Below are 23,124 nucleotides of genomic sequence, written 5' to 3' on the forward strand. Positions count from 1 at the left end.
CAGTCGTTTGGTTAGTAACACAAATGAAGCATTGGATTCTAAAAAAAAATGTTTATTTGCATAAATGATTCAGCAAGATATCTACAAATACATATACACTGTAATTTTCACACTGATCACTGACACAGCTTGCATATTATTCAAAATAGGACAAGCACAGTAAAATTCACTTATAATATATTTCATGCAATATTACTTCTATTTACGAATCTGATATAATTATAGATAGGTGAGGAAATATTTTTATTTGTGTTTGGCTGAAATATGAGAAATCACTCCAAAACTGTGGTCCCAAAAAGGTCTTTCACATACAAAGTACAGGCTAAAATAACACCTCATCGGAAATACTTAATAGATCTGCATTTAAAAAAACCAAACTGAGAATATTAAGTCATGTTTGAACTAATACAGCGGCAGTTCTCACCATCCCAGAAATTGTATAGCTTGTGGGTGGCAATTTCTATTGGTACTTTTCACAAAATGTAGATGTAATTTTCTCATCGTTTGGGTCCTTGTTGTACATTGTGATAACGAACTTCACGTGTTCAGCTGCATTGGAACAAGTGGTCTAGAAACATAGAAACATAGAAAATAGGTGCAGGAGTAGGCCATTCGGCCCTTCGAGCCAGCACCGCCATTCAATGTGATGATGGCTGATCATCCAACTCGGTATCCTCTACCTGCCTTCTCTCCATACCCCCTGATTCCTTTAGCCACAAGGGCCACATCTAACTCCCTCTTAAATATAGCCAATGAACTGGCCTCAACTACCTTCTGTGGCAGATAATTCCACAGATTCACCACTCTCTGTGTGAAAGAAAACGTTCTCATCTCGGTCCTAAAAGACTTCCCCCTTATCCTTAAACTGTGACCCCTTGTTCTGGACTTCCCCAACATCGGGAACAATCTTCCTGCATCTAGCCTGTCCAACCCCCTAAGAATTTTGTAAGTTTCTAAAAGATCCCCCCTCAATCTTCTAAATTCCAGCGAGTACAAGCCGAGTCTACATCTGACGGAGTGAAAAAGTGTTTGAGGGTCGAAACCCTCAAAGCTGAGACATGGTGGATCAGGAAGCAGTACACCCTGCACTCCTGCAGGCTTCTGAAACCCGGGCCACCTGTAACAACGGCGGTGTACCGCAAGCATTGTCTCCACAAAAACTCTCCGGAGGCATTGGTAGGTTAGGCGTGCCCATCGCCACCATCTCCACGGGACCACCACTGGAGCAGTCTGTGATCAAATGGTTGGATTGTTTCCATGTCCAACATCGGACTCCTGAAACAAGTGCCCGGCCTAGTTTTAGTTTAGAGATGCAGCGTGGAAACGGGCCCATCGGCCTACCGAGTCCATGGCCACCAGCGATCACCTGCACACTAGTTCTGTCGTACAAAATGGGGACAGTTTCCAGAAGCCAATTAACCGAAACAAAACCCTGCAGGCCTTTGGAGTGTGGGAGGAAACCCAAACACCTGGAGAAAGCCCACTGGGTTACAGGGAGAACGTGCAAACTCCACGCAGACAGTGAGCATTTCCTTGTCCCATTATCGGCACATCTGACAAGCACACTTGACTCTTGACTTGCGAGCAGGTCGGGGCAGTTTTGTGCTGTAAACTCCATTCTGTCAGAGATACAGCACGGAAACAGGCCCTTCGGCCATCCGAGTCCGTGCCGACCAGAGATCTCCCCTAACACGAGCACTATCCTACACACACTGGGGACAATTTACAATTTTATCAAAGCCAATTAACCTACAAACATGTACGTCTTTGGAGTGTGAGAAGAAACCGAAGCACCCGGAGAAAAACACACGCTATCACCGGGAGAACATAGGATCTCCGTACAGACAGAGCCCACGGTCAGTGTAGGCAAATAACTGCAGATGTTGGTACAAATCGAAGGTATCACAAACAACTCCAAAGACGTACAGGTATGTAGGTTAATTGGCTGGGCAAAAGTTTTTAAAAATTGTCCCTAGTGTGTGTAGGATAGTGTTAGTGTGCGGGGATCGCTGGGCGGCACGGACCCGGTGGGCCGAAGGGCCTGTTTCTGCGCTGTATCTCTAAATCTAAATATAAATCTAAAATGCTGGAGTAACTCAGCGGGTCAGTCAGGATCTCTGGAAAGAAGGAATGGGTGACGTTTCGGGTCGAGACCCTTCTTCAGACTCTTCGAACCGAAACGCCACCCATTCCTTCCCTCCAGAGATGCTGCCTGACCTGCTGAGTTACTCCAGCATTTTGTGGCACCCTTAGTCAGGAATGAACCTAGGTCTCTGGCGCTGTGAGGCAGCAACTCTACCGCTGTGCCACCCTTACATTTGTACCCTGGAGGGCTGACAACTTTATTCACACACTGTATCCTAGACTGGTGGTGTGAAATGACAATAGACAATAGACAATAGGTGCAGGAGGAGGCCATTCGGCCCTTCGAGCCAGCACCACCATTCAATGTGATCATGGCTGATCATTCTCAATCAGTACCCCGTTCCTGCCTTCTCCCCATACCCCCTGACTCCACTATCCTTAAGAGCTCTATCTAGCTCTCTCTTGAATGCATTCAGAGAATTGGCCTCCACTGCCTTCTGAGGCAGAGAATTCCACAGATTCACAGCACTGTGACTGAAATAGTTTCTCCTCATCTCAGTTCTAAATGGCCTACCCCTTATTCTTAAACTGTGGCCCCTTGTTCTGGACTCCCCCAACATTGGGAACATGTTTCCTGCCTCTAACGTGTCCAACCCCTTAATAATCCGATACGTTTCGATAAGATCTCCTCTCATCCTTCTAAATTCCAGTGTATACAAGCCTAGTCGCTCCAGTCTTTCAACATATGACAGTCCCGCCATTCCGGGAATTAACCTAGTAAACCTACGCTGCACGCCCTCAATAGCAAGAATATCCTTCCTCAAATTTGGAGACCAAAACTGCACACAGTACTCCAGGTGCGGTCTCACTAGGGCCCTGTACAACTGCAGAAGGACCTCTTTGCTCCTATACTCAACTCCTCTTGTTATGAAGACCAACATTCCATTGGCTTTCTTCAATGCATGCAAGAGTCTCGGCCTCCAGCGCCACTCAACACCAACGCTCCACACAACGGAGTGGTTGTACGGGAGATGCCGGTCACCAAGAGCCGAGGCTTTTGCACACGGTTTAGTGAGGGTGTTTGAAGATGAACATCTCACTTGGTGGACCTTCCAACCCGTGATTCTGTTGAACAGCAACCCCCTGAACATAAACCTATCGTTCTCCGCATGTTGTTGTCTTAGACATGGACCGAGACAATGTCTATGACATTCGTCATAAACATATTCAAAGACATAGTCAGAGAAATAGACAGAGAAATAGACAGAGACATAGACATAGACATAGTCATAGAGATAGACAAAGACATAGTCATTGACATAGACATAGTTACAGTCATAGACATAGTTATTGACATAGACGTAGAGCGTCTTCGCCCACCCCGGATCGTGAGCCTTGGGTCGGCCCGCTGTAGACCTTTCACCATCCGGTGCGGCCTGGAACGTGGCAACTTCAACAGCCTGACCACGGGAGAAGACGGCAGGGGAAGAGGAATGACACTCTGGCCGTCCATCACCGTGAGGAGGGGACTCACTGTGATGGATGTTTCTTTTTTTTGTGTGTTTTGTGTTGGTTTGTGATTGTGTGTAATTTGCTTATTTTATTGCTCTTATTGTTGGACTGTGGGTGACGAAATCTCGTCCAAAAGACTTGTTTTTTGGATGACAAATAAAGGTAATTCTGATTCTGATTCTGATTCTGAATTCTGATTCTGATTCTGATTCTGAATTCTGATTCTGATTCTGAATTCTGAATTCTGATTCTGATTCTGCTAGACACAGACATAGTCATTGACATAGACGTAGAGATACACAAAGACATACAGTAGTTATAGTCATAGACAAGGACAAAGAACAGTACAGCACAAGAACAGGCCCTTCGGCCCATCATGTCTGTACTGAACACAATGCCAAGACCAACTCTTATATGCCTGGACATGATCCATATCCCTCCATTCTCTGCACATCCATGTGCCTGTTGAAAAGTTTCTTAAGTTCCACTTTTGCATCTCCAAAAGCATCTTAAACTCCACTATCCTACCTTGGAATCTGGAGTCTGTTTTTGTTTCCGGCACTTTTAAGAGCTCTTAAACCTGTGTGTTAGAAAATCAGATGCCTTTGATGTAAGCACTTGTCAGTGGATTATTTTTCGGGGCGATGGGATTGGGGGGGGACTTGTGGCCAGAATTGGGAAAGGGGATATACTGATGACTGGTGGCCATTCAAATCGGTACAGGTGTCAGAGGTTACGGGAAGGCAGAAGAATGGGGTTAGGAGGGAGAGGTAGACCAGCCATGATTGAATGGCGGAGTAGACTCGATGGGCCGAATGGCCTAATTGTGCTCCTATGACTTACGACCTAATGACCTAATCCATGCAGTTCCGTACAAAATCTTACAAGATGGCGGATGCTTGTCTGGCGACTGTATTGTTAGAAAAAAACAGTCGCAAAATGATTTAAACTTCAAATTCCCAGTGGATAAATCGTTATTGGGTAATATGGCAATCTGAGAATGACCCTGTGAAACGGTGCTGAGTGAAAACTTTGTCGAAACTCCTGTAGTTGCACGTTTAACCGAGATTTGTGGGTTTTTTTAAACGCAGGAGGCCCTGGCGTGGGGGGGGGGCGGGGCGCCATGAGGGGAGGAGGGGGGGTTGGGGGAGAGGGGGGGTGGGGCAGAGTAAGAACAAAGGTGGACAGGGTGTGGGGGAGAAGGGGGTGGGCCGGGAGAGGAAGAACAAACGTGGACAGGTTGTGGGGGGGGGGGGGGGGAGGAGTGAGTTGTGGGTGGGGGGGGGGGGGTTGAAGGGAGAACAAAGGGAGACTCGATGTGGGGGAACAACTGGGAGAGAGGGGGAGGGGGGAGAACGAAGGAGGACTTAGTGTGGGATACTTTGTACCTTTGTCTGCGCCCTTTATGTGGGAACTATTTGCATACCTTGGGTGTGCAAGCAAAGAATTTCACTGTGCCTTGTCACGTGTGACCATAAAGTCGTTCATTCGTTCATCCATCCATCCATATAAATATCAGAGGGTGACAGGACACGGTACAGCCCATCTAGGCCCTATTAGTGATAGCTCAATCAGAGCTATGTGTTGTTCCCACCTACGTTCTCTTGCCCTTGTTAAAATGATGAACGCACGGTTTTGATGCACGTGCTTTTCACTCGGTTCTGCGCATCCACTCAGCCCACGTGCGGCTCGCTGGCAGCGCGGGACGGTAGCGCAGATGTGCGGGCAGAGTTTACCTGCGCCAGTGCGAGAGGCGGCAGTGACAGGCACATCTGTCGAGCACACACCTGTTTTTAAAAAGTTTCCATTCAGGCAGGACTGACAGCCAAAACTAAAATCGTTCACATGCAACTTCCGGAGGGAAATCTAGGGAGGAGTTTTAGAAATCCTGTCCTCTCCTTAAGAGAGAACTCGAGGCAGTGGAATTTAATATGAAGAAAATCGGTCCTTAGTTTTTGCTTGTAAATTTAAGAAGGTTATAAAATCATCGGTTCATCGGTACACGTATTGTTCCCTTAACAGTAAAAAGTACCTGCGTGTGTGCGTGTGTGCGTGCGTGTGTGTGTGTGTGTGTGCGTGTGCCTGCGTGTGTGTGTGTGTGCGTGCGTGCGTGCGTGTGTGTGTGCGTGCGTGTGTGTGTGTGTGTGTGTGCGTGCGTGTGTGTGCGTGTGTGTGCAAGATTCACTGACTCACCAATAGACAGTTCTAAGGCTTGGTTTAAAACCAGGCTTGTTTTCCACTTACGAGCGTACAGATAAGTAGAGGGCAGTTTAACGACAGTAGAAAGTGTCCGCGTGTGTGTGCAAGACTCACACTGTGCACACCGATCCACCAATAAACATTTGACTTCAAAACAGACTTACTTTTAACTCCCGAGAGCACAGGCAACTGGAGGCCCATCTGTGGACAGAGGCCATAGGGAGAAATGTCAACTCAAATCCTGCAGCTCCATCTTAAAGCCTGCTGAATTTGAAGGCAGTGAAAAGAAAAGCTTTCTCTTTAATTCTCCAGAGAGTGGCATTTTGCATTGAACGGGCAGCTTGGAATGAGCCAACATCATCCATTTTACGAGGTCATCCATAGTCACAATAAACCGCTGCCAGTCTATTTACATTGTAAAAGAGACACATTTTTGGCACATTGGCCTTCATCAGTCAGAGTATTGAGTTTTGATGTCGGGAGGTCATGTTGCAGTTGTATAAGACATTGGTGAGACCGCATTTAGGGTATTGAGTTCAGTTCTGGGCACCATGTTAGAGGAAAGATGTCGTCAAGCTGGAAAGTGTACAGAGTAGATTAACGAGGATGCTGCCGGGACTGGAGGGTGTGAGCTATAGGGGGAGTTTAAGCAGGCTGGGTCTCTATTCCATGGAGCGCAGGAGGATGAGGGGTGATCTTATAGAGGTGTACAAAATCATAAGAGGAAGAGATTAGGTAGATGCACAGAGTCTCTTGCCCAGAGTAGGTGAATCGAAGACCAGAGGACATAGGTTTAAGGTGAACGGGAAAAGATTTAATAGGAATCTGAGTGGTAAATTTTGCCTCACCAAGGGTGGTGGGTGTATGGGGCAAGCTGTCTGAGGAGGTAGTTGAGGCTGGGACTATCCCAACGTTTAAGAAACAGTTAGACAGGTACATGGATAGGACAGGTTTGGATGTATATGGAACAAACGCGCGCGGGCAGCTGGGACTAGTGTAGCTGGGGCAATGTTGGCCGGTGTGGGCAAGTTGGGCCGAAGGGCCTGTTTCCACACTGTGTCACTCTATGAGTCTATAAAGGACATGTGATTGGAATATATCTCCCCGCGCCCACTGTGAAAATTGGAGAGGGTTACACTGGGCTTGCCCACCCTATGAAAACCCCTGCCAGATGTTAGATGCCTCTGGTTACGCTCTGAACTTGTAACGCGAGCACTTTTTGTTTGGAGATGTGACTGTGAGAAGTCCGAGCTCGAGCCAAAATAGCCGTCGTTTCCAGCTTTCCGTGATATGGTCCACTCTTGAGCATCGGGCAGTTCACACCCCGTCGCGTGTCAAGGGTCCGTATCAGTTGCCGCGAGGCCGCCAAGCGCCGGTCAGCGAAGCCGGCAAGGCATCGGCGGTGATTGTGATAAGACCTGCCGCAGTTTAGGCCCCGGCGGTTTTCTCCAGAAGTAGCAGCGGCTTTTGGCCTCCTCGGCTGGAGAGATGGCGGCTTGGGCCTGGGCGGAGGAGCCGGGTGTGTGTGTGTTTTGCGTGTGTTTGTAGATCGCAGCCCCGTCTTCGCTGAGTGGAAGCGTTGGGGAACGGGGGAACAGTCTGGCGTCACCTCGTTTCATTGCCTGTTTTTAATCCGGGCCGCAGATGGTGCGGAGTGAGCTGTTGGGGTCACGGGATGTATCGCAGGGTTTACGGCGTGCAGTGCAGACGCTCCCCGACTAACGATGCTTCGACTCCAAACGCTGGGCAACGGCGGCGGCCTTCGTGAGCTCGCCTCCGGCCGCGTGATCAGGTGTATAAAATGCATTCCGACCAAATGACCGCATTTTCGCTTTGCGAAGGGTTTATGGGAACGATAATTGTACACCCTGCACAAAAGCAAGCCTCGTCGCTGTGGTTGAAGCAGCTACGCTCTACGACGTGTGCGCTGGTGCTTGCAATGGAGAGGCTGAAACACTGTCTTGCGCCATCAGCCGCCATCGGAGTCCTTCCAGCATTTTCACACCGCAGGGAGTACTTTCCCCGACCAACCTCCTCACACACAACACCACCCACCCCAAAAACTAGATGCATTTTCTTAACGTGACATTCAAGAAAATATGTTCAGCGAATCTATCCTCACCCTCTTGACGTCAGTCACATCTGCACCAATCAGCCAAAACATTACGACCACCTGCCTAATATGCTGTTGGTCCTCCGTGTGCAGCCCCATACGCAGCAGGGTGCGATGCACTGTGTATTGTGACACATTCCTCCCGTGACCACCATTAACATTTTCTGTGACTTGTGCCACAGTCGACCTTCTGTCGGTTCGGACCAGACGGGATAGCCTTCGTTGCCCTCGCGCATCGATGAGCCTTGGGCGCCCAACACCCTGTCTGTCGCCGGTTTGTGGTTTGTCCCTCCTCGGACCACTGTCGGTAGGTACTCACCACTGCTGACCGGGAGCACCCCACAAGCCTTGCCGTTTCAGAGATGCTCTGACCCAGTCGTCTGGCCATAACAATTTGGCCCTTGTCAAAGTCGCTCAGGTCTTTACTCCTGTCCATTTCTCCTGCATCCGACACATCAACTTCAAGAACTGACTGTTCACTTGCTGCCTAATATATCCCACCCCTTGGCAGGTGCCATTGTAACAAGATAATCAATGTTATTCACTTCGCCTGTCAGTGGTCATAATGTTTTGGCTGATCGGTGTACTCTCCAACAGCAGCTTCAAACCCTGTATCTCTCGTACTCAAATCAATGGTGAATGGGAATACAACCACCCTTAGCTCCAGCAGAAGGTACCGAAGCTTGAAAGTGCGCACCACCAGCCTCAGTAACAGCTTCTTCCCCTCTGTTATCAGGCTTCTGAACGGCCCTTCCATAAGTTAGGGCACTGTCCGATTCCCCTCTACCCCATTGCGGACATTGGACTTTGTCTGCGGAACTGATGCGCTACAAAGCTGAGAACTATATTCTGCACTCTGTGTCTTCCCTTTGTTCTAGCCATTGAAATGAAGTTTGACTTAATTGTATTTAGGGATAGTATTCTCCAGAGATGCTGAGTTACTCTCGCATGCTGTGTCTATTTTCGATATAAACCAGCTTCTACAGTTCCTTCCCACACCTAATCTGGTCCGATTGCACAGCTCGCAAAACAGATCTCTTCACTGTAACTCAGTACACGTGACAATAATAAACCTAAACCTTTCACGTCACACACCATCCCGACTTGAAAACATTTCACTGTTGTAGAGTCATAGAGTGATACGGTGTGGAAACAGGCCCAACTTACCCACACCGGCCAACATGTCCCAGTTACACTAGTCCCACCTGCCCGCGTTTGGCCCGTATTCCTCCAAACCTGTCCTACCCATGTAGCTGTCTAACTGCTTCTTAAATGGCTGGATAGTCCCTGCCTCAGAGAGTTGTAAATCTGTGGAATTCTCTGCCTCAGAAGGCAGTGGAAGCTAATTCTCTGTATGCTTTCAAGAGAGTTCGATAGAGCTCTTAGAGATAGCGGAGTCAGGGGGGTATGGGGAGAAGGCAGGAACGGGGTACTGATTGTGGATGATCAGCCATGATCACATTGAATGGCGGTGCTGGCTCGAAGGGCCGAACGGCCTACTCCTGCACCTATTGTCTATTGTCTCAACTACCTCATCCGGCAGCTTGTTCCATACCAACACCACCTTTTGTGAGAAAAGGTTACCTCTCAGATTCCTATGATATCTTTTCCCCTTCATCTTAAACCTCTTGCCCTTGATTTGCCTACTCTGGGCAAGAGACTCTGTGCATCTACCCGATCTATTCCTCTCATGATTCCTTCCATGATTCTCATCTACCCGATCTACTCCTCTCATGATGTTCGTTCTCAGTCCATGGGTATTCCCCTCCCATCCGGACTACGGGAGTTCCTTCACTTCTATAAGGCCGGCAGAGCTTCAGTCGCCATCTTCCCAGGGCAATCTGGGATGGGGAATAAATGCCGGTCCTGCTCCCATACTGTAAATGTCAGAGTGAAAAAGGAAATCTCTCTTCGGACAATATTTCAAGTCTTTAAAACTGGATCTCTTCAACTCCCTCAGTTCTTCCTTCCACCACCTCTCTATGTAGGGTTGCCAACTGTCCCGTATTAGCCGGGACATCCTGTATTTTGGGCTAAATTGGCTTGTCCCGTACAGGACAGCCCTTGCCCCGTTTTAGGCCCGGGGCGCGCTGTAGGCCCGGACGCCGTAGGCCCGGACAGTGTAGGTCCGGACAGCGTAGTAGGAAAAACAGCTGCAGATGCTGGTTAAAATCTGTGCCTACCTTCCGGACAGTGTAGGTGCGGACAGTGTAGGCCTGTAGGCCCGGGCGCTGCCTAACAGAGGTTGCGTGGCAACCCGCCTCCCAGCATGGGCGGCCGTCATTGGTGGAGCGGGAGCACGTGGCCACTGGCTGGGTGAGGTCACGTGGGGCGGGGGGCGGTGATGACACCTTGTCCCATATTTGGGAGTGAGATAGTTGGCAACCCCTATCTCTATATTCTCCTCAAAGCCAGGCTCTAGGCCATTCTATTCCTGCTACTTATTTTATCTCCACGTGTCGTAGCTTTCCTAATTCAAGGACAAGGAAACTCCACGGGCACTTGGATGCCTCATGCCGTGAAAGTGACTGAAACCTATCCTGTCATTGTTGTTCAACTGCTTCTCCTGAGGGGTCGATTTAATCTGGTAGCCTTCTAATTCTCACTATCTTCTGCAGATGAATTTTATCGGGATGCGTCACAGCACGGTTTGGGAACAGCTCCATCGCAAGGCCGCAAGAAATTGGAAAGAATCGCAGACCCACCCCAGACCATCACACAAACCAATCTCCCTTCCATTGACTCCATCTACACCTCACGCTGCCTCGGCAAGGCCAGCAGCATAATCAAGGACCAGCCTCACCCCCGGCCACTCCCTCTCCTCCCCTCTCCCATCAGGCAAGAGGTGCAGAAGTGTGAAAATGCACACTTCCAGATTCAGGGACAGTTTCTTCCTAGCCGTTATCAGGCAACTGAACCGTCCTACCACCAACTAGGGAACGGTCCTGAGCTACTATCTACCACACTGGAGACCCTCGGACTATCTTTAATCGGACTTTACTGGCCTTCTTATCTTGCACTAAACGTTATCCCCCTTATCATGTATCTGTACACTGCAAACGGTTCAATTGTAACCATGTATTGTATTTCCGCGGACTGGTTAGCACGCAACTGAAGCTTTTCACTGTACCTCAATACACGTGACAATAAACTAAACTAAACTAAACTAATCTTCATTCTGAAATTAGGCATTCACTGATAATTTACTGAAACTGGGGGAGGGAAATCCTAAAGCGATTTCCTAGGCCAAACTTTACGCTATAGGGATAGTTACAGGAATCAAAAGAGAAGGTTCCTTAGTTTCTTAGTTCCTGGATGGAATTCAATGCTGTCAAAGATTAAAAATAGAAGAACACAAGGAATCTACATCCTACCTATTGCCCCAGCCACCTTTTTGAGACAATTATAGACAATAGACAATGGGTGCAGGAGTAGGCCATTCGGCCCTTCGAACCAGCACCGCCATTCACCGTGATCATGGCTGATCATCCATAATCAGTACCCCGTTCCTGCCTTCTCCCCATATCCTCTGACTCCGCTATCCTTAAGAGCTCTATCTAGCTCTCTCTTGAAAGCATCCAGAGAATTGGACTCCACTGCCTTCTGAGGCAGAGAATTCCACAGATTCACAACTCTCTGGGTGAAAAAGTTCTTCCTCATCTCCGTTCTAAATGGCCTACCCCTTATTCTTAAACAGTGGCCCCCTGGTTCTGGACTCCCCCAACATTGGGAACATGTTTCCTGCCTCCAGCGTGTCCAATCCCTTAATAATCTTATATGTTTCAATAAGATCCCCTCTCATCCGTCTAAATTCCAGTGTAATACAGGTCCAGTTGGCTCCATTCTTTCAACACACGACAGTCCTGCCATCCCGGGAATTAACCTGTTCTATCCTTTGATAGCTTGAGGAAGGGTCCCGACCTGAAACGTCACCTATCCGTGTTCTCTGGAGGTCCGCAGAATTACTCCAGCACTTACTTGATAACAACACGGCTGATTCCTCATCTCAGGACACCTTTCCCGCCTGATCCCCAAATCCATTGCACCCAATCCTGGACGTGAAAAAAAGTAAGTGGCGGCGCTGCCCTGCAGCTGTGGCTCGCCGGCCGGCAGTCTGTTTGTCTTTCTTCTTTCTTTGTCTATTTGTTAGTGTTAGATGTATGAAATAGCCTATCTTTAGCTGTGTATATGTGGGGGGGTGGTGGGGGGGTGGGGGAAACCTTTTAAAAAATCTCTTCCTCAACGGAGATGCGACCCTTTCCGAGTCGTATCTCCGTTTGCGCTAAACGCGGGGCCTTCCATCGCCCGCGGGGCCTTCCATCGCCCGGCGCGGCTCGGCCGCGGGACTTTACATCACTGGTGCGGCTCGGCCGCTGGGCCTTCCATCGCCCGGCGCGGCTCGGCTGTGGGGCCTTCCAATCGCCCGGCGCGGCTCGGCCGCGGGACCTAACATCGCCCAGCGCGGCTCGGCCGCGGGACTTTACATCGCTGGTGCGGCTCGGCCGCGGGACTTTACATCGCTGGTGCGGCTCGGCCGCGGGGCCTTCCATCGCCCGGCGCGGCTCGGCCGTGGGACTTAGCTGCGCACGGTACGGCCGCGGGCCCTTCCATCGCCCGGCTCGGCCGCGGGATGTTTCAGCGCCCGGTGCGGCTCGGCCGCGGGGACTTGGGCGTGGGGAAGAGAGTGGAAGTTTTGTTGCCTCCATCACAGTGAGGGGGTGTTTGGAGTCACTGTGATGGGTGTTTGTGTTGGGGTCATGTGTCTTGTGTTCTTTTTTTTTGTGTGACTGCTGGTAACGTAATTTCGTTCGGTACCTCGGTACCAAATGACAAATAAAGTTCTGTATTCTGTATTCTGTAAGAACAGCTTCCCCCACCTTTGGGAATTGTGAAGACTCACAACCTTCTCTACATCTCAATCTTACACGGCTGATTCCTTATTCCGAGACCTTGTTCCTTGTGCTGGATTTTCGAGATGCCATAAGGCCCTAAGTGTCGGGAGCAGAGTTAGGCCATTCGGCCCATCCAGTCTACCCCGCCATTCAATCATGGCTGATCTATCTCTCCCTCCTAACACCAATCTCCAGCCTTCTCCCCGTGACCCCTGAGAGGAAGGGAAGCAGCTTAACTGTGTCGCCCTTGTCAATCCCTCTGTCGATCCTACACACCTCAGCGAGATGTCCTCTTTATTGTTTCAAACTCCTGAAGGTTGCTCAATTCCACTCCGTTGCTTTTCACCTTCCTGCCCGGAATCAGTGAACCTACACTGACTTGGTAGGGGGGGGGGTGAGGGACCTTCACAGCATCTGACAATGGATGCAGAGAACGTTCACACGGGGGGGTGTACTTGGCCTGGTGAACTCGTCCGCTAGGTTACCACCCTTTGTCTTGAGTCAGGTTAAAGAGCGGGCCAACACAAAGATGTGCAGTGAGCTGCAATCTCTCTCTCAGGGGCCTCCTCTCCCAGAATGGTCCTCTCTTACCTGTCCCGCGGTCATTTTGTTGTCTTATCATTGCTATCTCCAAACTGGAAGCAATCAGATAAAAAACAGAAAATAGGACGGAGCTGTTAAATAATTGAGTCATTATTCCAGCCGGTGTTTTCCCTTGCCAGTGTTGTTCACCTGAGGTAAATAATCCCTTCCTCAAGTGCTCCGTGTGATGTGAAAATGCATGAAGCTCTGGATGAACTATTCTTACTCATTTAGGATTCCTCTTTAGATTTGCATAGTTTCTTCCAATACCATTGTCCAACGTGTTAAAGATGAACTCCCTGTGCCTGATGGATTTTCACGCTGCAGCTCCCGTCTGCTTCTGATCGCGTCCCGTCGAGGCCTGGGGTCTATTGCTGCTGGTGGAAGTCCTCGTGCCTGACAATTTTGTAGATGATCCAGTACAAAATGTTGAAGATTAAAAAGGCTAAGGGGAAACCGGCCCGTGCCACCGTGTCGATCTTCTTGGCCCTGTCGATGAAGAGCTTCCTCATGTCGTCATGGCCTCTCGGCGCGGGCGGCAGCGAGCTAATGGCGCCCTTCGGAGAGACTCCATCTTTCGATTGGAGGCACGGACCCACTCCATAGGCGGTGAAGCTGAAGCGGCTTTCCCTCACCTCGTTGTCCTGCGAAGGTAGCAGAGGGGTTAATGATGACCGCACGAGGCCGCGGGTACAAGCGCGTTAGAAACAACACTCTTGGAATCCCGTCCACGCTTCACGCCCGGCCCGAAGTACGGAAATATACGGGGGAACTGCCTCAGCAGTGCGGCATGGTGGCGCAGCGGTGGACTTGCTGCCTCACGGCCCTTGCAGCGCCGGAGACCCAGGTTCCATCCCGACTGCGGGCGCTGTCCGTACGGAGTTTGTACGTTCTCTCCCCGTGACCCGCGTGGGTTTTCTCCGAGGTTTAGATTTTAGATTTTGATTTAGAGGCCCTTGGGCCCACCGAGTCCGCGCCGCCCAGCGATCCCCACACACTAACACCACCCTACACACACTAGGGACAATTTTTACATTTACCCAGTCAATTAACCTACATACCTGTACGTCTTTGGAGTGTGGGAGGAAACCGAAGATCTCGGAGAAAACCCACGCAGGTCACAGGGAGAACGTACAAACTCCGTACAGACGGCGCCCGTAGTCAGGATCTAACACATCTCCTGCGCTGCATTCGCTGGAAGGCAGCAACTCTACTGCTGCGCCACCGTAGACAGATTGTTTATTCATCAGTCTATCAAAGGTTCATATCCTCGGTTTCCTCCCACACCCCAAAGACGTGCAGGTTTCTAGGTAAATTTGCTTGGTGCAAGTGTAAATTGTCCCCAGTGCGTGTAGGATAGCGTTAATGTGCAGGGATCGCTGGTCGTTGCGGGCTCGGTGGGTCGAAATGGCCTGTTTCTGCGCTGTATCTCTAAACTAAACTAAACCAAGCTAAATATCTTTATAATTCCTTCAGATTGTTTATTTATCAGTCTATCAAAGGTTCATGTGTCCACAAGACATAGGAGCAGAATTAGGCCATTCGGCCCATCGAGTCCACTCCGCCATTCAATCATGGCTGATCTATCTCCCCCTCTCTGCCCCTTTCTCCTGTCTTCTCCTCATAATCCTGGACACTCTTGCTAATCAAGAATCTATCAATCTCCACTTTTAAAATACCGCTTTAAAAATAGTATTGCTCCGTTTTAAAAATAGTAAAACCGGCAGATGATTTTGTCCTGTGTTAATGCTTGTAAAGTATAATTTATATGTTAATTTATTTAAAATGTACATCTGCACGTTGTGAATCTGTGGAATTCTCAGCCTCAGAAGGCTGTGGAGGCCAGTTCTCTGGATGCTTTCAAGAGAGAGTTAGACAGAGCTCTTAAGGATAGCGGAGTCAGGGGGTATGGGGAGAAGGAAGGAACTGGGTCACGGGAAGAACGTACAAACTCCGTACAGACAGCACCCGTAATCAGGATGGAACCCGGGTCTCTGGTGCTGTGAGGCAGTAGCGTTTAAACCTGTTCTGAATAAAAATATTTTGCAAAAATAAAGAAAAGCTTTGCTTTAGGAACGGAAAGCAAAAGATATAAATAGAGTAAGGTGGTAGCAATGATGTGGGAGTTGAAATTCTGCCGTGCGTTATATTAATCAACACACTGCCACATCCCTATGAATACCGTGCTGTTTTAACACCTTGGTGTGAACAGGCCCATTAAAATAGCAGACAAGAATCTCATAGGTGGCATTATTATAAGCCCGCACTTCAATTTCAACCAGGTCCTTCAGAAATGATTCAGTCCGCACATTCAAGCGGCACGGTGGCGCAGCGGTAGAGTTGCTGCCTTACAGCGAATGCAACGCCGGAGACTCAGGTTCGATCCCGACTACGGGCACCGTCTGTACGGAGTTTGTACGTTCTCCCCGTGACTTGCATGGGTTTTCTCCGAGATCTTCGGTTTCCTCCCACACTCCAAAGACGTACAGGTGTGTAGGTTAATTGACTGGGCAAATGTAAAAATTGTCCCTAGTGTGTGTAGGATAGTATTAGTGTGCGGGGATCGCTGGGTTGAACGATAAACCGATGACACATCAGGCGGACAATCAACATTATTTCTAATAAAATGAGAGACATGTTTTGACTTTAACGGTTTGTCACATCAAGTGCTTGTCAGAACTGTTCCCCAGTTCTACAGTGTTGCTGCTTACAGCTCAGTGACCCACATTAAACGCAAAAGCCCTTTCGGTTTGAAAGGATTTTTGGCATGGAAATCGGTAGGTACCTGCACATCACACAAATCCAAGTGCCCCATGCAAAATCAGGCAGATAACACAAGGACGATACAGCATTTAAAATGAGCTGGTATTGGCACTGAGACACTGAAACAAAGGGACAAGTACAGAATAACCAACGCAGGGGAAATGCACATGGATTCTATTGGATCAAAATCTCATGTTTTGTTCCTCAAATCAGGTGCAATTCTAAGGTACCTTTCCTGTCATTGACTACAGTTGTCCCAAAAGCAGGGTTCAAATGACAATTACAATTATTGATGGATTTTTTTGAACAGTTCATGCTCTTTTTAAATGATCTTGGGTTCCTTAAACAATAGACAATAGACAATAGACTCTGTTTCTGCCTGACTATTTGCGAGTAATTCCAAAGACTTTGTGGGTTAATTGGCTTCTCTAAATTGTCCCTGGTTTGTCCTGTAGAACTGGTGTCTGTGTGATGGCTGGTCAATAGACAATAGGTGCAGGAGGAGGCCATTGGGCCCTTTGAGCCAGCACCACCATTCAATGTGATCATGGCTGATCATTCTCAATCAGTGCCCCGTTCCTGCCTTCTCCCCATACTCCCTGACTCCGCTATCCTTAAGAGCTCTATCTAGCTCTCTCTTGAATGCATTCAGAGAATTGGCCTCCACTGCCTTCTGAGGCAGAGAATTCCACAGATTTACAACTCTCTGACTGAAACTCTCTTCCCATTCCGGGAATTAACCTGGGGAACCTACGCTGCACGCCATCAATAGCAAGAATATCCTTCCTCAAATTTGGAGACCAAAACTGCACACAGTACTCCAGGTGTGGTCTCACTAGGGCCCTGTACAACTGCAGAAGGACCTGTTTGCTCCATATTAAAGTTTACTGTTAATACACCATATTTAATGTTGCGAGATCGTGGAAGAGTGCAAAACAGTGGGATCGGGACCACTTTCATTGAAACTGATACTTGTTGAGACCAGGCTATTCAAATACAATTAGGAATTGTCTGACGAAGGGTCTCGACCCGAAACGTGACCTATTCCTTTTCTCCAGAGATGCTGTCTGACCCGCTGAGTTACTCCATCTTTTTGTGTCCATCTAGGATATAATCACGCATACTTTCAGACATGGGGACATTGCAACATGGTGCTTATACCACTGGATGGCAATGTGGAGACATTCTACCAAAGCTGCTTGTATCCCTGCTGTTTGACTCTGACTCTATGACATGAATAAACACATTGATTTCCGTACCAACACAATATTTCATGGTAACCGATAACGTTTTAGCTCTACATTTCTACTTCGCCCCAACTTGTGCAGGCCAACCAAGATGCCCAGTCTATCTATATATTAGTAAAACTCTCATCTTGTATATTTGTGTGTTTGTGGGTATATTTGTTCCCGAAATAATGCCAAAACGGCACATGATAGCGCAACAATATTAGGCCCACCCTACTCACCATTTCCCTGCGGGCTCGATTGATCAAGTTTTGTTACATTTTAAAAACAATTAACTTAATAAACTTCAATAAATGCGCTCCCCCTCCCCCACCCCCGCAGGGAGGACCGGCGCCCGTCCTGGCTTGCCCCGCGCCTGACCTTCCTCCCATGATGCAGCGTGGCGGCAGAAGGTCAAACAAGATGGCCGTCGCCGCCGAGCTGCCGCTGCAGGAGAGGTTTCCACTCGACGGGTCCGAGGCTTGCTCTGGCCGCCCGGGGCCGGGGTGAGTGGCTCCCTCTCCCCTTTCCTTTCCCCCTCGCCCGCCCACGGCCCCGGAGGGAGACTCCGGCAACAGGTCCATGGGCCGTCAGTTGGGGGAGGGTTGCCGGGCCCGCAGGAGAGGTTTGGACCCAACAGGTCCACGCCCGTCTAGTCCAAACTAATCCCACGCCCACATTAGGCCCATCTATATACTAAAACTCTCGTTTGTTATCTTGTTTGTGACTGAACTTCAGCCAAAACGGTACACGATAACGCGACAATTTTAGGCCCACCTTACTCACCGTCATCACTTTAGTGACAATGCAAGTAGTTTTATTGAAATCGGTGTTATATTTTTAAAGTTATTCACATTTTAAAGTTTAGAAGGAGGGGAGGGGGAGGGGAGGAGGGAGGGAGGGGGGAAGGGAGGAGTGGGGGAGAAGGGAGGGGGTGTTGGGGAGCGAGGGGAGAGGACAGGGTGCTGCACCAATGCAGGAGAGGTTTGGGCCCAACGGGTCCAATTGGTCTCGTGTCCCTCTAAACCTTTCCTTTTAAAAAAAAATTTTTTTAATCAAAAAATACTTTATTCAACTAATAAATATTAACAAAACATCTTCTTTTTTAACAACCCCATCCGACATTTCCGGAGGTTACACATTCGATACAGGCATTCACTTCCAAATTTACAGACATTTCCACAGTATTCCTTATTTGGAGGGGCGTCTCTCTCCACCACACCCTGCCCCCCTGTGTCCAGCAGCGGAAGGCCCCTAGACTGTGGTCCTCCCCCACAGAGCCTTGGCGTTGGCTGCACTGAGCTTCAGTGCGTCCCTCAGCACGTACTCCTGCAGTCTGCAGCGGGCCCAGTCAGCAACATTCCCCAACGGACAGCTCGCTCCGCTGGGAGGTCAACAAAGCTCGGGCAGACCAAAGAGCGTCTTTCACCGAGCTGATGACCTTCCAGCAGCACTCGATGTCAGTCTCTGAATGCTACTGTCCCTGGGAACAGTCCGTAGATCACAGAGTCCTCTGTGACGGAGCTGCTCGGAATAAATCGTGACGGGGACCCCTGCAAACCTCTCCAGACTCTCTTGGCCAAAATCACCATAGCAGGCAACAGAATAAGGCAAGTAAAATGAGGGAAATAGACAAGTAGAAAGCAAGAATTACGATCAACCAGGTCTGTACGAATAGAGTTCACCCATTGTGTTCACCATCTTTTATCAATGTGATCACTCTTCCAGGGTAACCAGAATCTCACTACTTTACACTCAGTCGTGGTAGTGCATCTTTGTACCTCTCAGCCCCAATGCCCCTGGGAATGAATATATTCAAGAGTAAGGGGCCTGTCCCACTGAGGCGATTTTTTAGGCGACTGCCGGCGACTGTCATAGTCGTAACAGGTCGCTGGAAAACCGGCGACTGGACCCCCCCCCTACGACAATGTCCACGACAAGCTACAACAACCTACCACCTGGTCGCGTCAAGCCTCGGCAAGCTACCGACAACCGGCGACCCAATCGTCGCGAGCAGGACGTCCACTTACGACCGCACCTACGACAACCTACGGCCACACAGGCGACAACCGAAGTCATCCTACGTCCACCCGCGACAAGCTACGACAAGCTACGACCGTGTCGGCGACAACTGAAGACAATTCACGTCATTTTGGCCTCCGGGTTTTGACGCCGGTACCTGGCGCCGGTTGGCGTAGGCAGTCGCCAATGGAATTCACCGAAGTCAGCACCGGTGACAACCTACGTCACCTGGCGACAACCTACGACAGTGCCCCCGTCAGGAGACGTCAAGCTACGATCATTGGCGTCAAACCAACAGTCGCCGAAAATGTTGAAACATTTCAAAATCCAGCGGCGACCAGAAAAACGCCGCGACTGTTTGGAGACGACTCACGACCGTACAGGCGACACCCCGGCAACCGTGTGGTGACAGCCTAGTCACCTGTAGTCGTCTAAACAATCACCTCAGTGGGACAGGGGCTTAACACCTTTAATCTAGGGACCACCAGCAACTAGAGGGCAGTCCTGAGCTACTGTCTTCCTCGGACTATCTTTGATTGGAGTTTACTGGACTTCATCTTGCGATAAATGTTAGTCACTCTGGATTTTTAGTTCAGTTTAGTTTTAGTTTAGAGATACAGCGCAGAAACAGGTCCTTCGGCCCACTGAGCCCGCACCGACCAGCGATCCCCGCACATTAACATTATCCTGCACACACTAGGGCCAATTTTACATTCACACCAATTTATAACAAAGCCAATTAACCTGCAAACCTGTGTGTCTTTGGAGTGTGGGAGGAAACCGAAGATCCCGGAGAAAACCCACGCGGTCACGGGGAGAACGTACAAACTCCGTACAGACAGCGCCCGTAGTCGGGATCGAACCCGGGTCTCAGGCGCTGTAAGCGCTGTAAGGCGGCAACTCTACCGCTGCGCCACTGTGCCGCCCTTAATTGTAATCATGTATAGTCTTTGTGTCTACCTTACAGAGACTTCAAGTAGCTAATAATGATGCTGTGAGAATATCACTTATGAGACCTAGATAGTGAAGTGCAAGTGAAATGTTTGTGTCTGCAGGAGTCAATACTTTACCATCTGTCTCAAGAAATCTTATGTATAAATTAATTTGCCGGATTAATGACTCTGAAAATGAAATCATCTTGGCCTCATCAAACATAATGTTTAGCACGACACCCTACCAATCCCAGCTGTGGAGACATTGGTATAGATTTAGATTTTTTAGAGATACTGCGCAGAAACAGGCCCTTCGGCCCACCGGGTCCGCGCCGATCAGCGATCCCCGCACATTAACACTATCCTACACCCACTAGGGACAATTTTTACATTTGCCCAGCCAATTAACCTACATACCTGCACGTCTTTGGAGTGTGGGAGGAAACCGAAGATCTCGGAGAAAACCCACGGAGGTCATGGGGAGAACGTACAAACTCCGTACAGACGGCGCCCGTAGTCAGGATGGAACCTGAGTCTCCGGCGCTGCATTCGCTGTAAGGCAGCAACTCTATCGCTGTGCCACCGTGCCACCGTAATGTATAGTTGTAGGACACTGATTTTTTTTTAATTCTCGATTTTAAATCATGTATGTAAGTCATTTATTGCGGTTTCGTATGCAATTTATTCTATGTAATGTCTTTTATCTGTACCCTGGGTCTGTGATAAAATACATCGGCGAGCCCAAACGCAGGCTCGGCGATCGTTTCGATCAACACCTTCGCTCAGTCCGCCTTAACCAAACTGATCTCCCGGTGGCTTAGCACTTCAACTCCCCCTCCCACTCCCAGTCTGACCTTTGTGTCCTGGGCCTCCTCCATTGTCAGAGTGAGGCCTGTTGTGATATTGCTGGGACTACTTTGTGTATCCAAGAACTACTTTGTATGGCTGTGTATATAAAGGATGGGTGTGATTAGGCGGTCACTCTGGATGCAGGTGGCCATGGAATAAACAGCCTGGAGTTGAGCTCCAGCAATGTAACCTTTTATACACGTGTACTTGTGGTCCTTCCAGAGTCACTAAAGGTACAACAGGTACCGGACCACGAAGTACAACATGGTGGCAGCGGCTTGGTGTTTCGCCTAGGGAGGGAATGAAGCATGCCCGAGCAGAAAAGGTTAAAAAGAAAAAAAAAAGAAGAAGAAAAAAGCCCTGAAGGGAAACAAAACAAAAGAAAAGTTTCCAGCTCGGTACGGGACGTTTGGAGTACATCCCGACAGGGCCAGTGTGAGTTGGTATAGTTACCTGCTCAGTAGTCGGCACCGCCGCGTTGCCGACGTGACGCTGCAGGCTACTGGGGGAGGTGCGTGTAGGCCCACGTCGCGCCCCAGCACCTGTGTAGGCCCGAGATTAGAAGCCTGCGACTGCTTCGTGGGGGAGAGACCGGGAGACCCGACACACACGGAGATGTGCGGTGACCGGGGAAGACCGACACCCACGGAGGTGTGCGGCGACCGGAAAGACCGGGGAAGACCGACACCCACGGAGGTGTGCGGCGACCGGAAAGACCGGGGAAGACCGACACCCACGGAGGTGTGCGGCGACCGGAAAGACCGGGGAAGACCGACACCCACGGAGGTGTGCGGCGACCGGAAAGACCGACACCCACGGAGGTGTGCGGCGACCGGTAAGACCGACACCCACGGAGGTGTGCGGCGACCGGGGGAGGCTGACACCCACGGAGATGTGCGGCGACCGGGAGAGCCCTGGAGGAGACCGACACCCACGGAGGTGTGCGGCGACTGGAGGGGGTCGGCGACCGGAGGGACTGACCACCCACGGAGGTGCGGCGGCCGGTAAGGCCGAGGCACTGCCTACTTACCCAGGCGTGTCGACCGTAGAGTCGGGACGGCCCTGGGCCCGAGGCAGCGGCAGCGCGTTCGGGAGCACCTGTGGGCGGGGCCAGCGGCAGCGCGTTCGAAAAGTTGAACGGCAGCTGCCGGGGAGCACTTGTGGGCGGGGCCAGCGCACCGCGATTACAGCAGTGCCAGCCCAGCAGTGAGAGCCCAGCAGTGCCAGCCCAGCAGTGCCAGCCCAGCAGTGGGAGCCCAGCAGTGGGAGCCCAGCAGTGGGAGCCCAGCAGTGCCAACCCAGCAGTGCCAGCCCAGCAGTGCCAACCCAGCAGTGACAGCCCAGCAGTGCCAGCCCAGCAGTGCCAGCCCAGCAGTGCCAACCCAGCAGTGACAGCCCAGCAGTGCCAGCCCAGCAGTGCCAGCCCAGCAGTGACAGCCCAGCAGTGCCAGCCCAGCAGTGCCAGCCCAGCAGTGCCAACCCAGCAGTGAGAGCCCAGCAGTGCCAACCCAGCAGTGCGAGCCCAGCAGTGGGAGTCCAGCAGTGCCAGCCCAGCAGTGGGAGCCCAGCTGTGCCAACCCAGCAGTGGGAGCCCAGCAGTGCCAGCCCAGCAGTGGGAGGCCAGCAGTGGCAGGCAAATCATGGTGGTGGATCATCTAGAGCCTACACTACGTTTGATCTACACAGCACGTCTTCTTGAGGGGAAGATATGGAACAAAATGAGTGTTTTGTGTTTAATGACCTGTGTAGTGATATGTGTAGTGAAAGCTTAATGTATTATATTTGATGTTTTTGTATAAATGTATATATCTGTGGAGTGACCACCCGGAGATGAGTGACCACCCGGAGATGAGTGAAATTCCACAGAGGAGTGACCACCATGAATGGCGTAAAAAAGCAATTGTGTTTAATTGTGTTTAGTTGTGTTATTGGTTTTGTTTGCAAAAAGC

The 23,124-nt window shown here is 50.0% G+C and overlaps 1 protein-coding gene across 3 annotated transcripts in view; it reads right to left on the reverse strand.

Moving 5' to 3' along the window:
- Positions 1–9,415: 9,415 nt before the first annotated feature.
- The window catches only part of LOC144611932 (glycine receptor subunit alpha-3-like), a 161,710-nt gene continuing 148,001 nt past the window's right edge, over positions 9,416–23,124 (reverse strand). For all 3 annotated transcript variants that reach the window (XM_078431284.1, XM_078431275.1, XM_078431293.1), the window contains one exon: positions 9,416–14,027. In XM_078431284.1, the coding sequence (XP_078287410.1) occupies positions 13,752–14,027 (276 nt within the window). In that variant the 3' untranslated portion in view covers positions 9,416–13,751. The remainder of the gene's footprint in view (positions 14,028–23,124) is intronic.

The sequence above is a fragment of the Rhinoraja longicauda genome, chromosome 3 (genome assembly GCF_053455715.1).
Source record: "Rhinoraja longicauda isolate Sanriku21f chromosome 3, sRhiLon1.1, whole genome shotgun sequence".
NCBI classification, from domain to species: domain Eukaryota; kingdom Metazoa; phylum Chordata; class Chondrichthyes; order Rajiformes; family Arhynchobatidae; genus Rhinoraja; species Rhinoraja longicauda.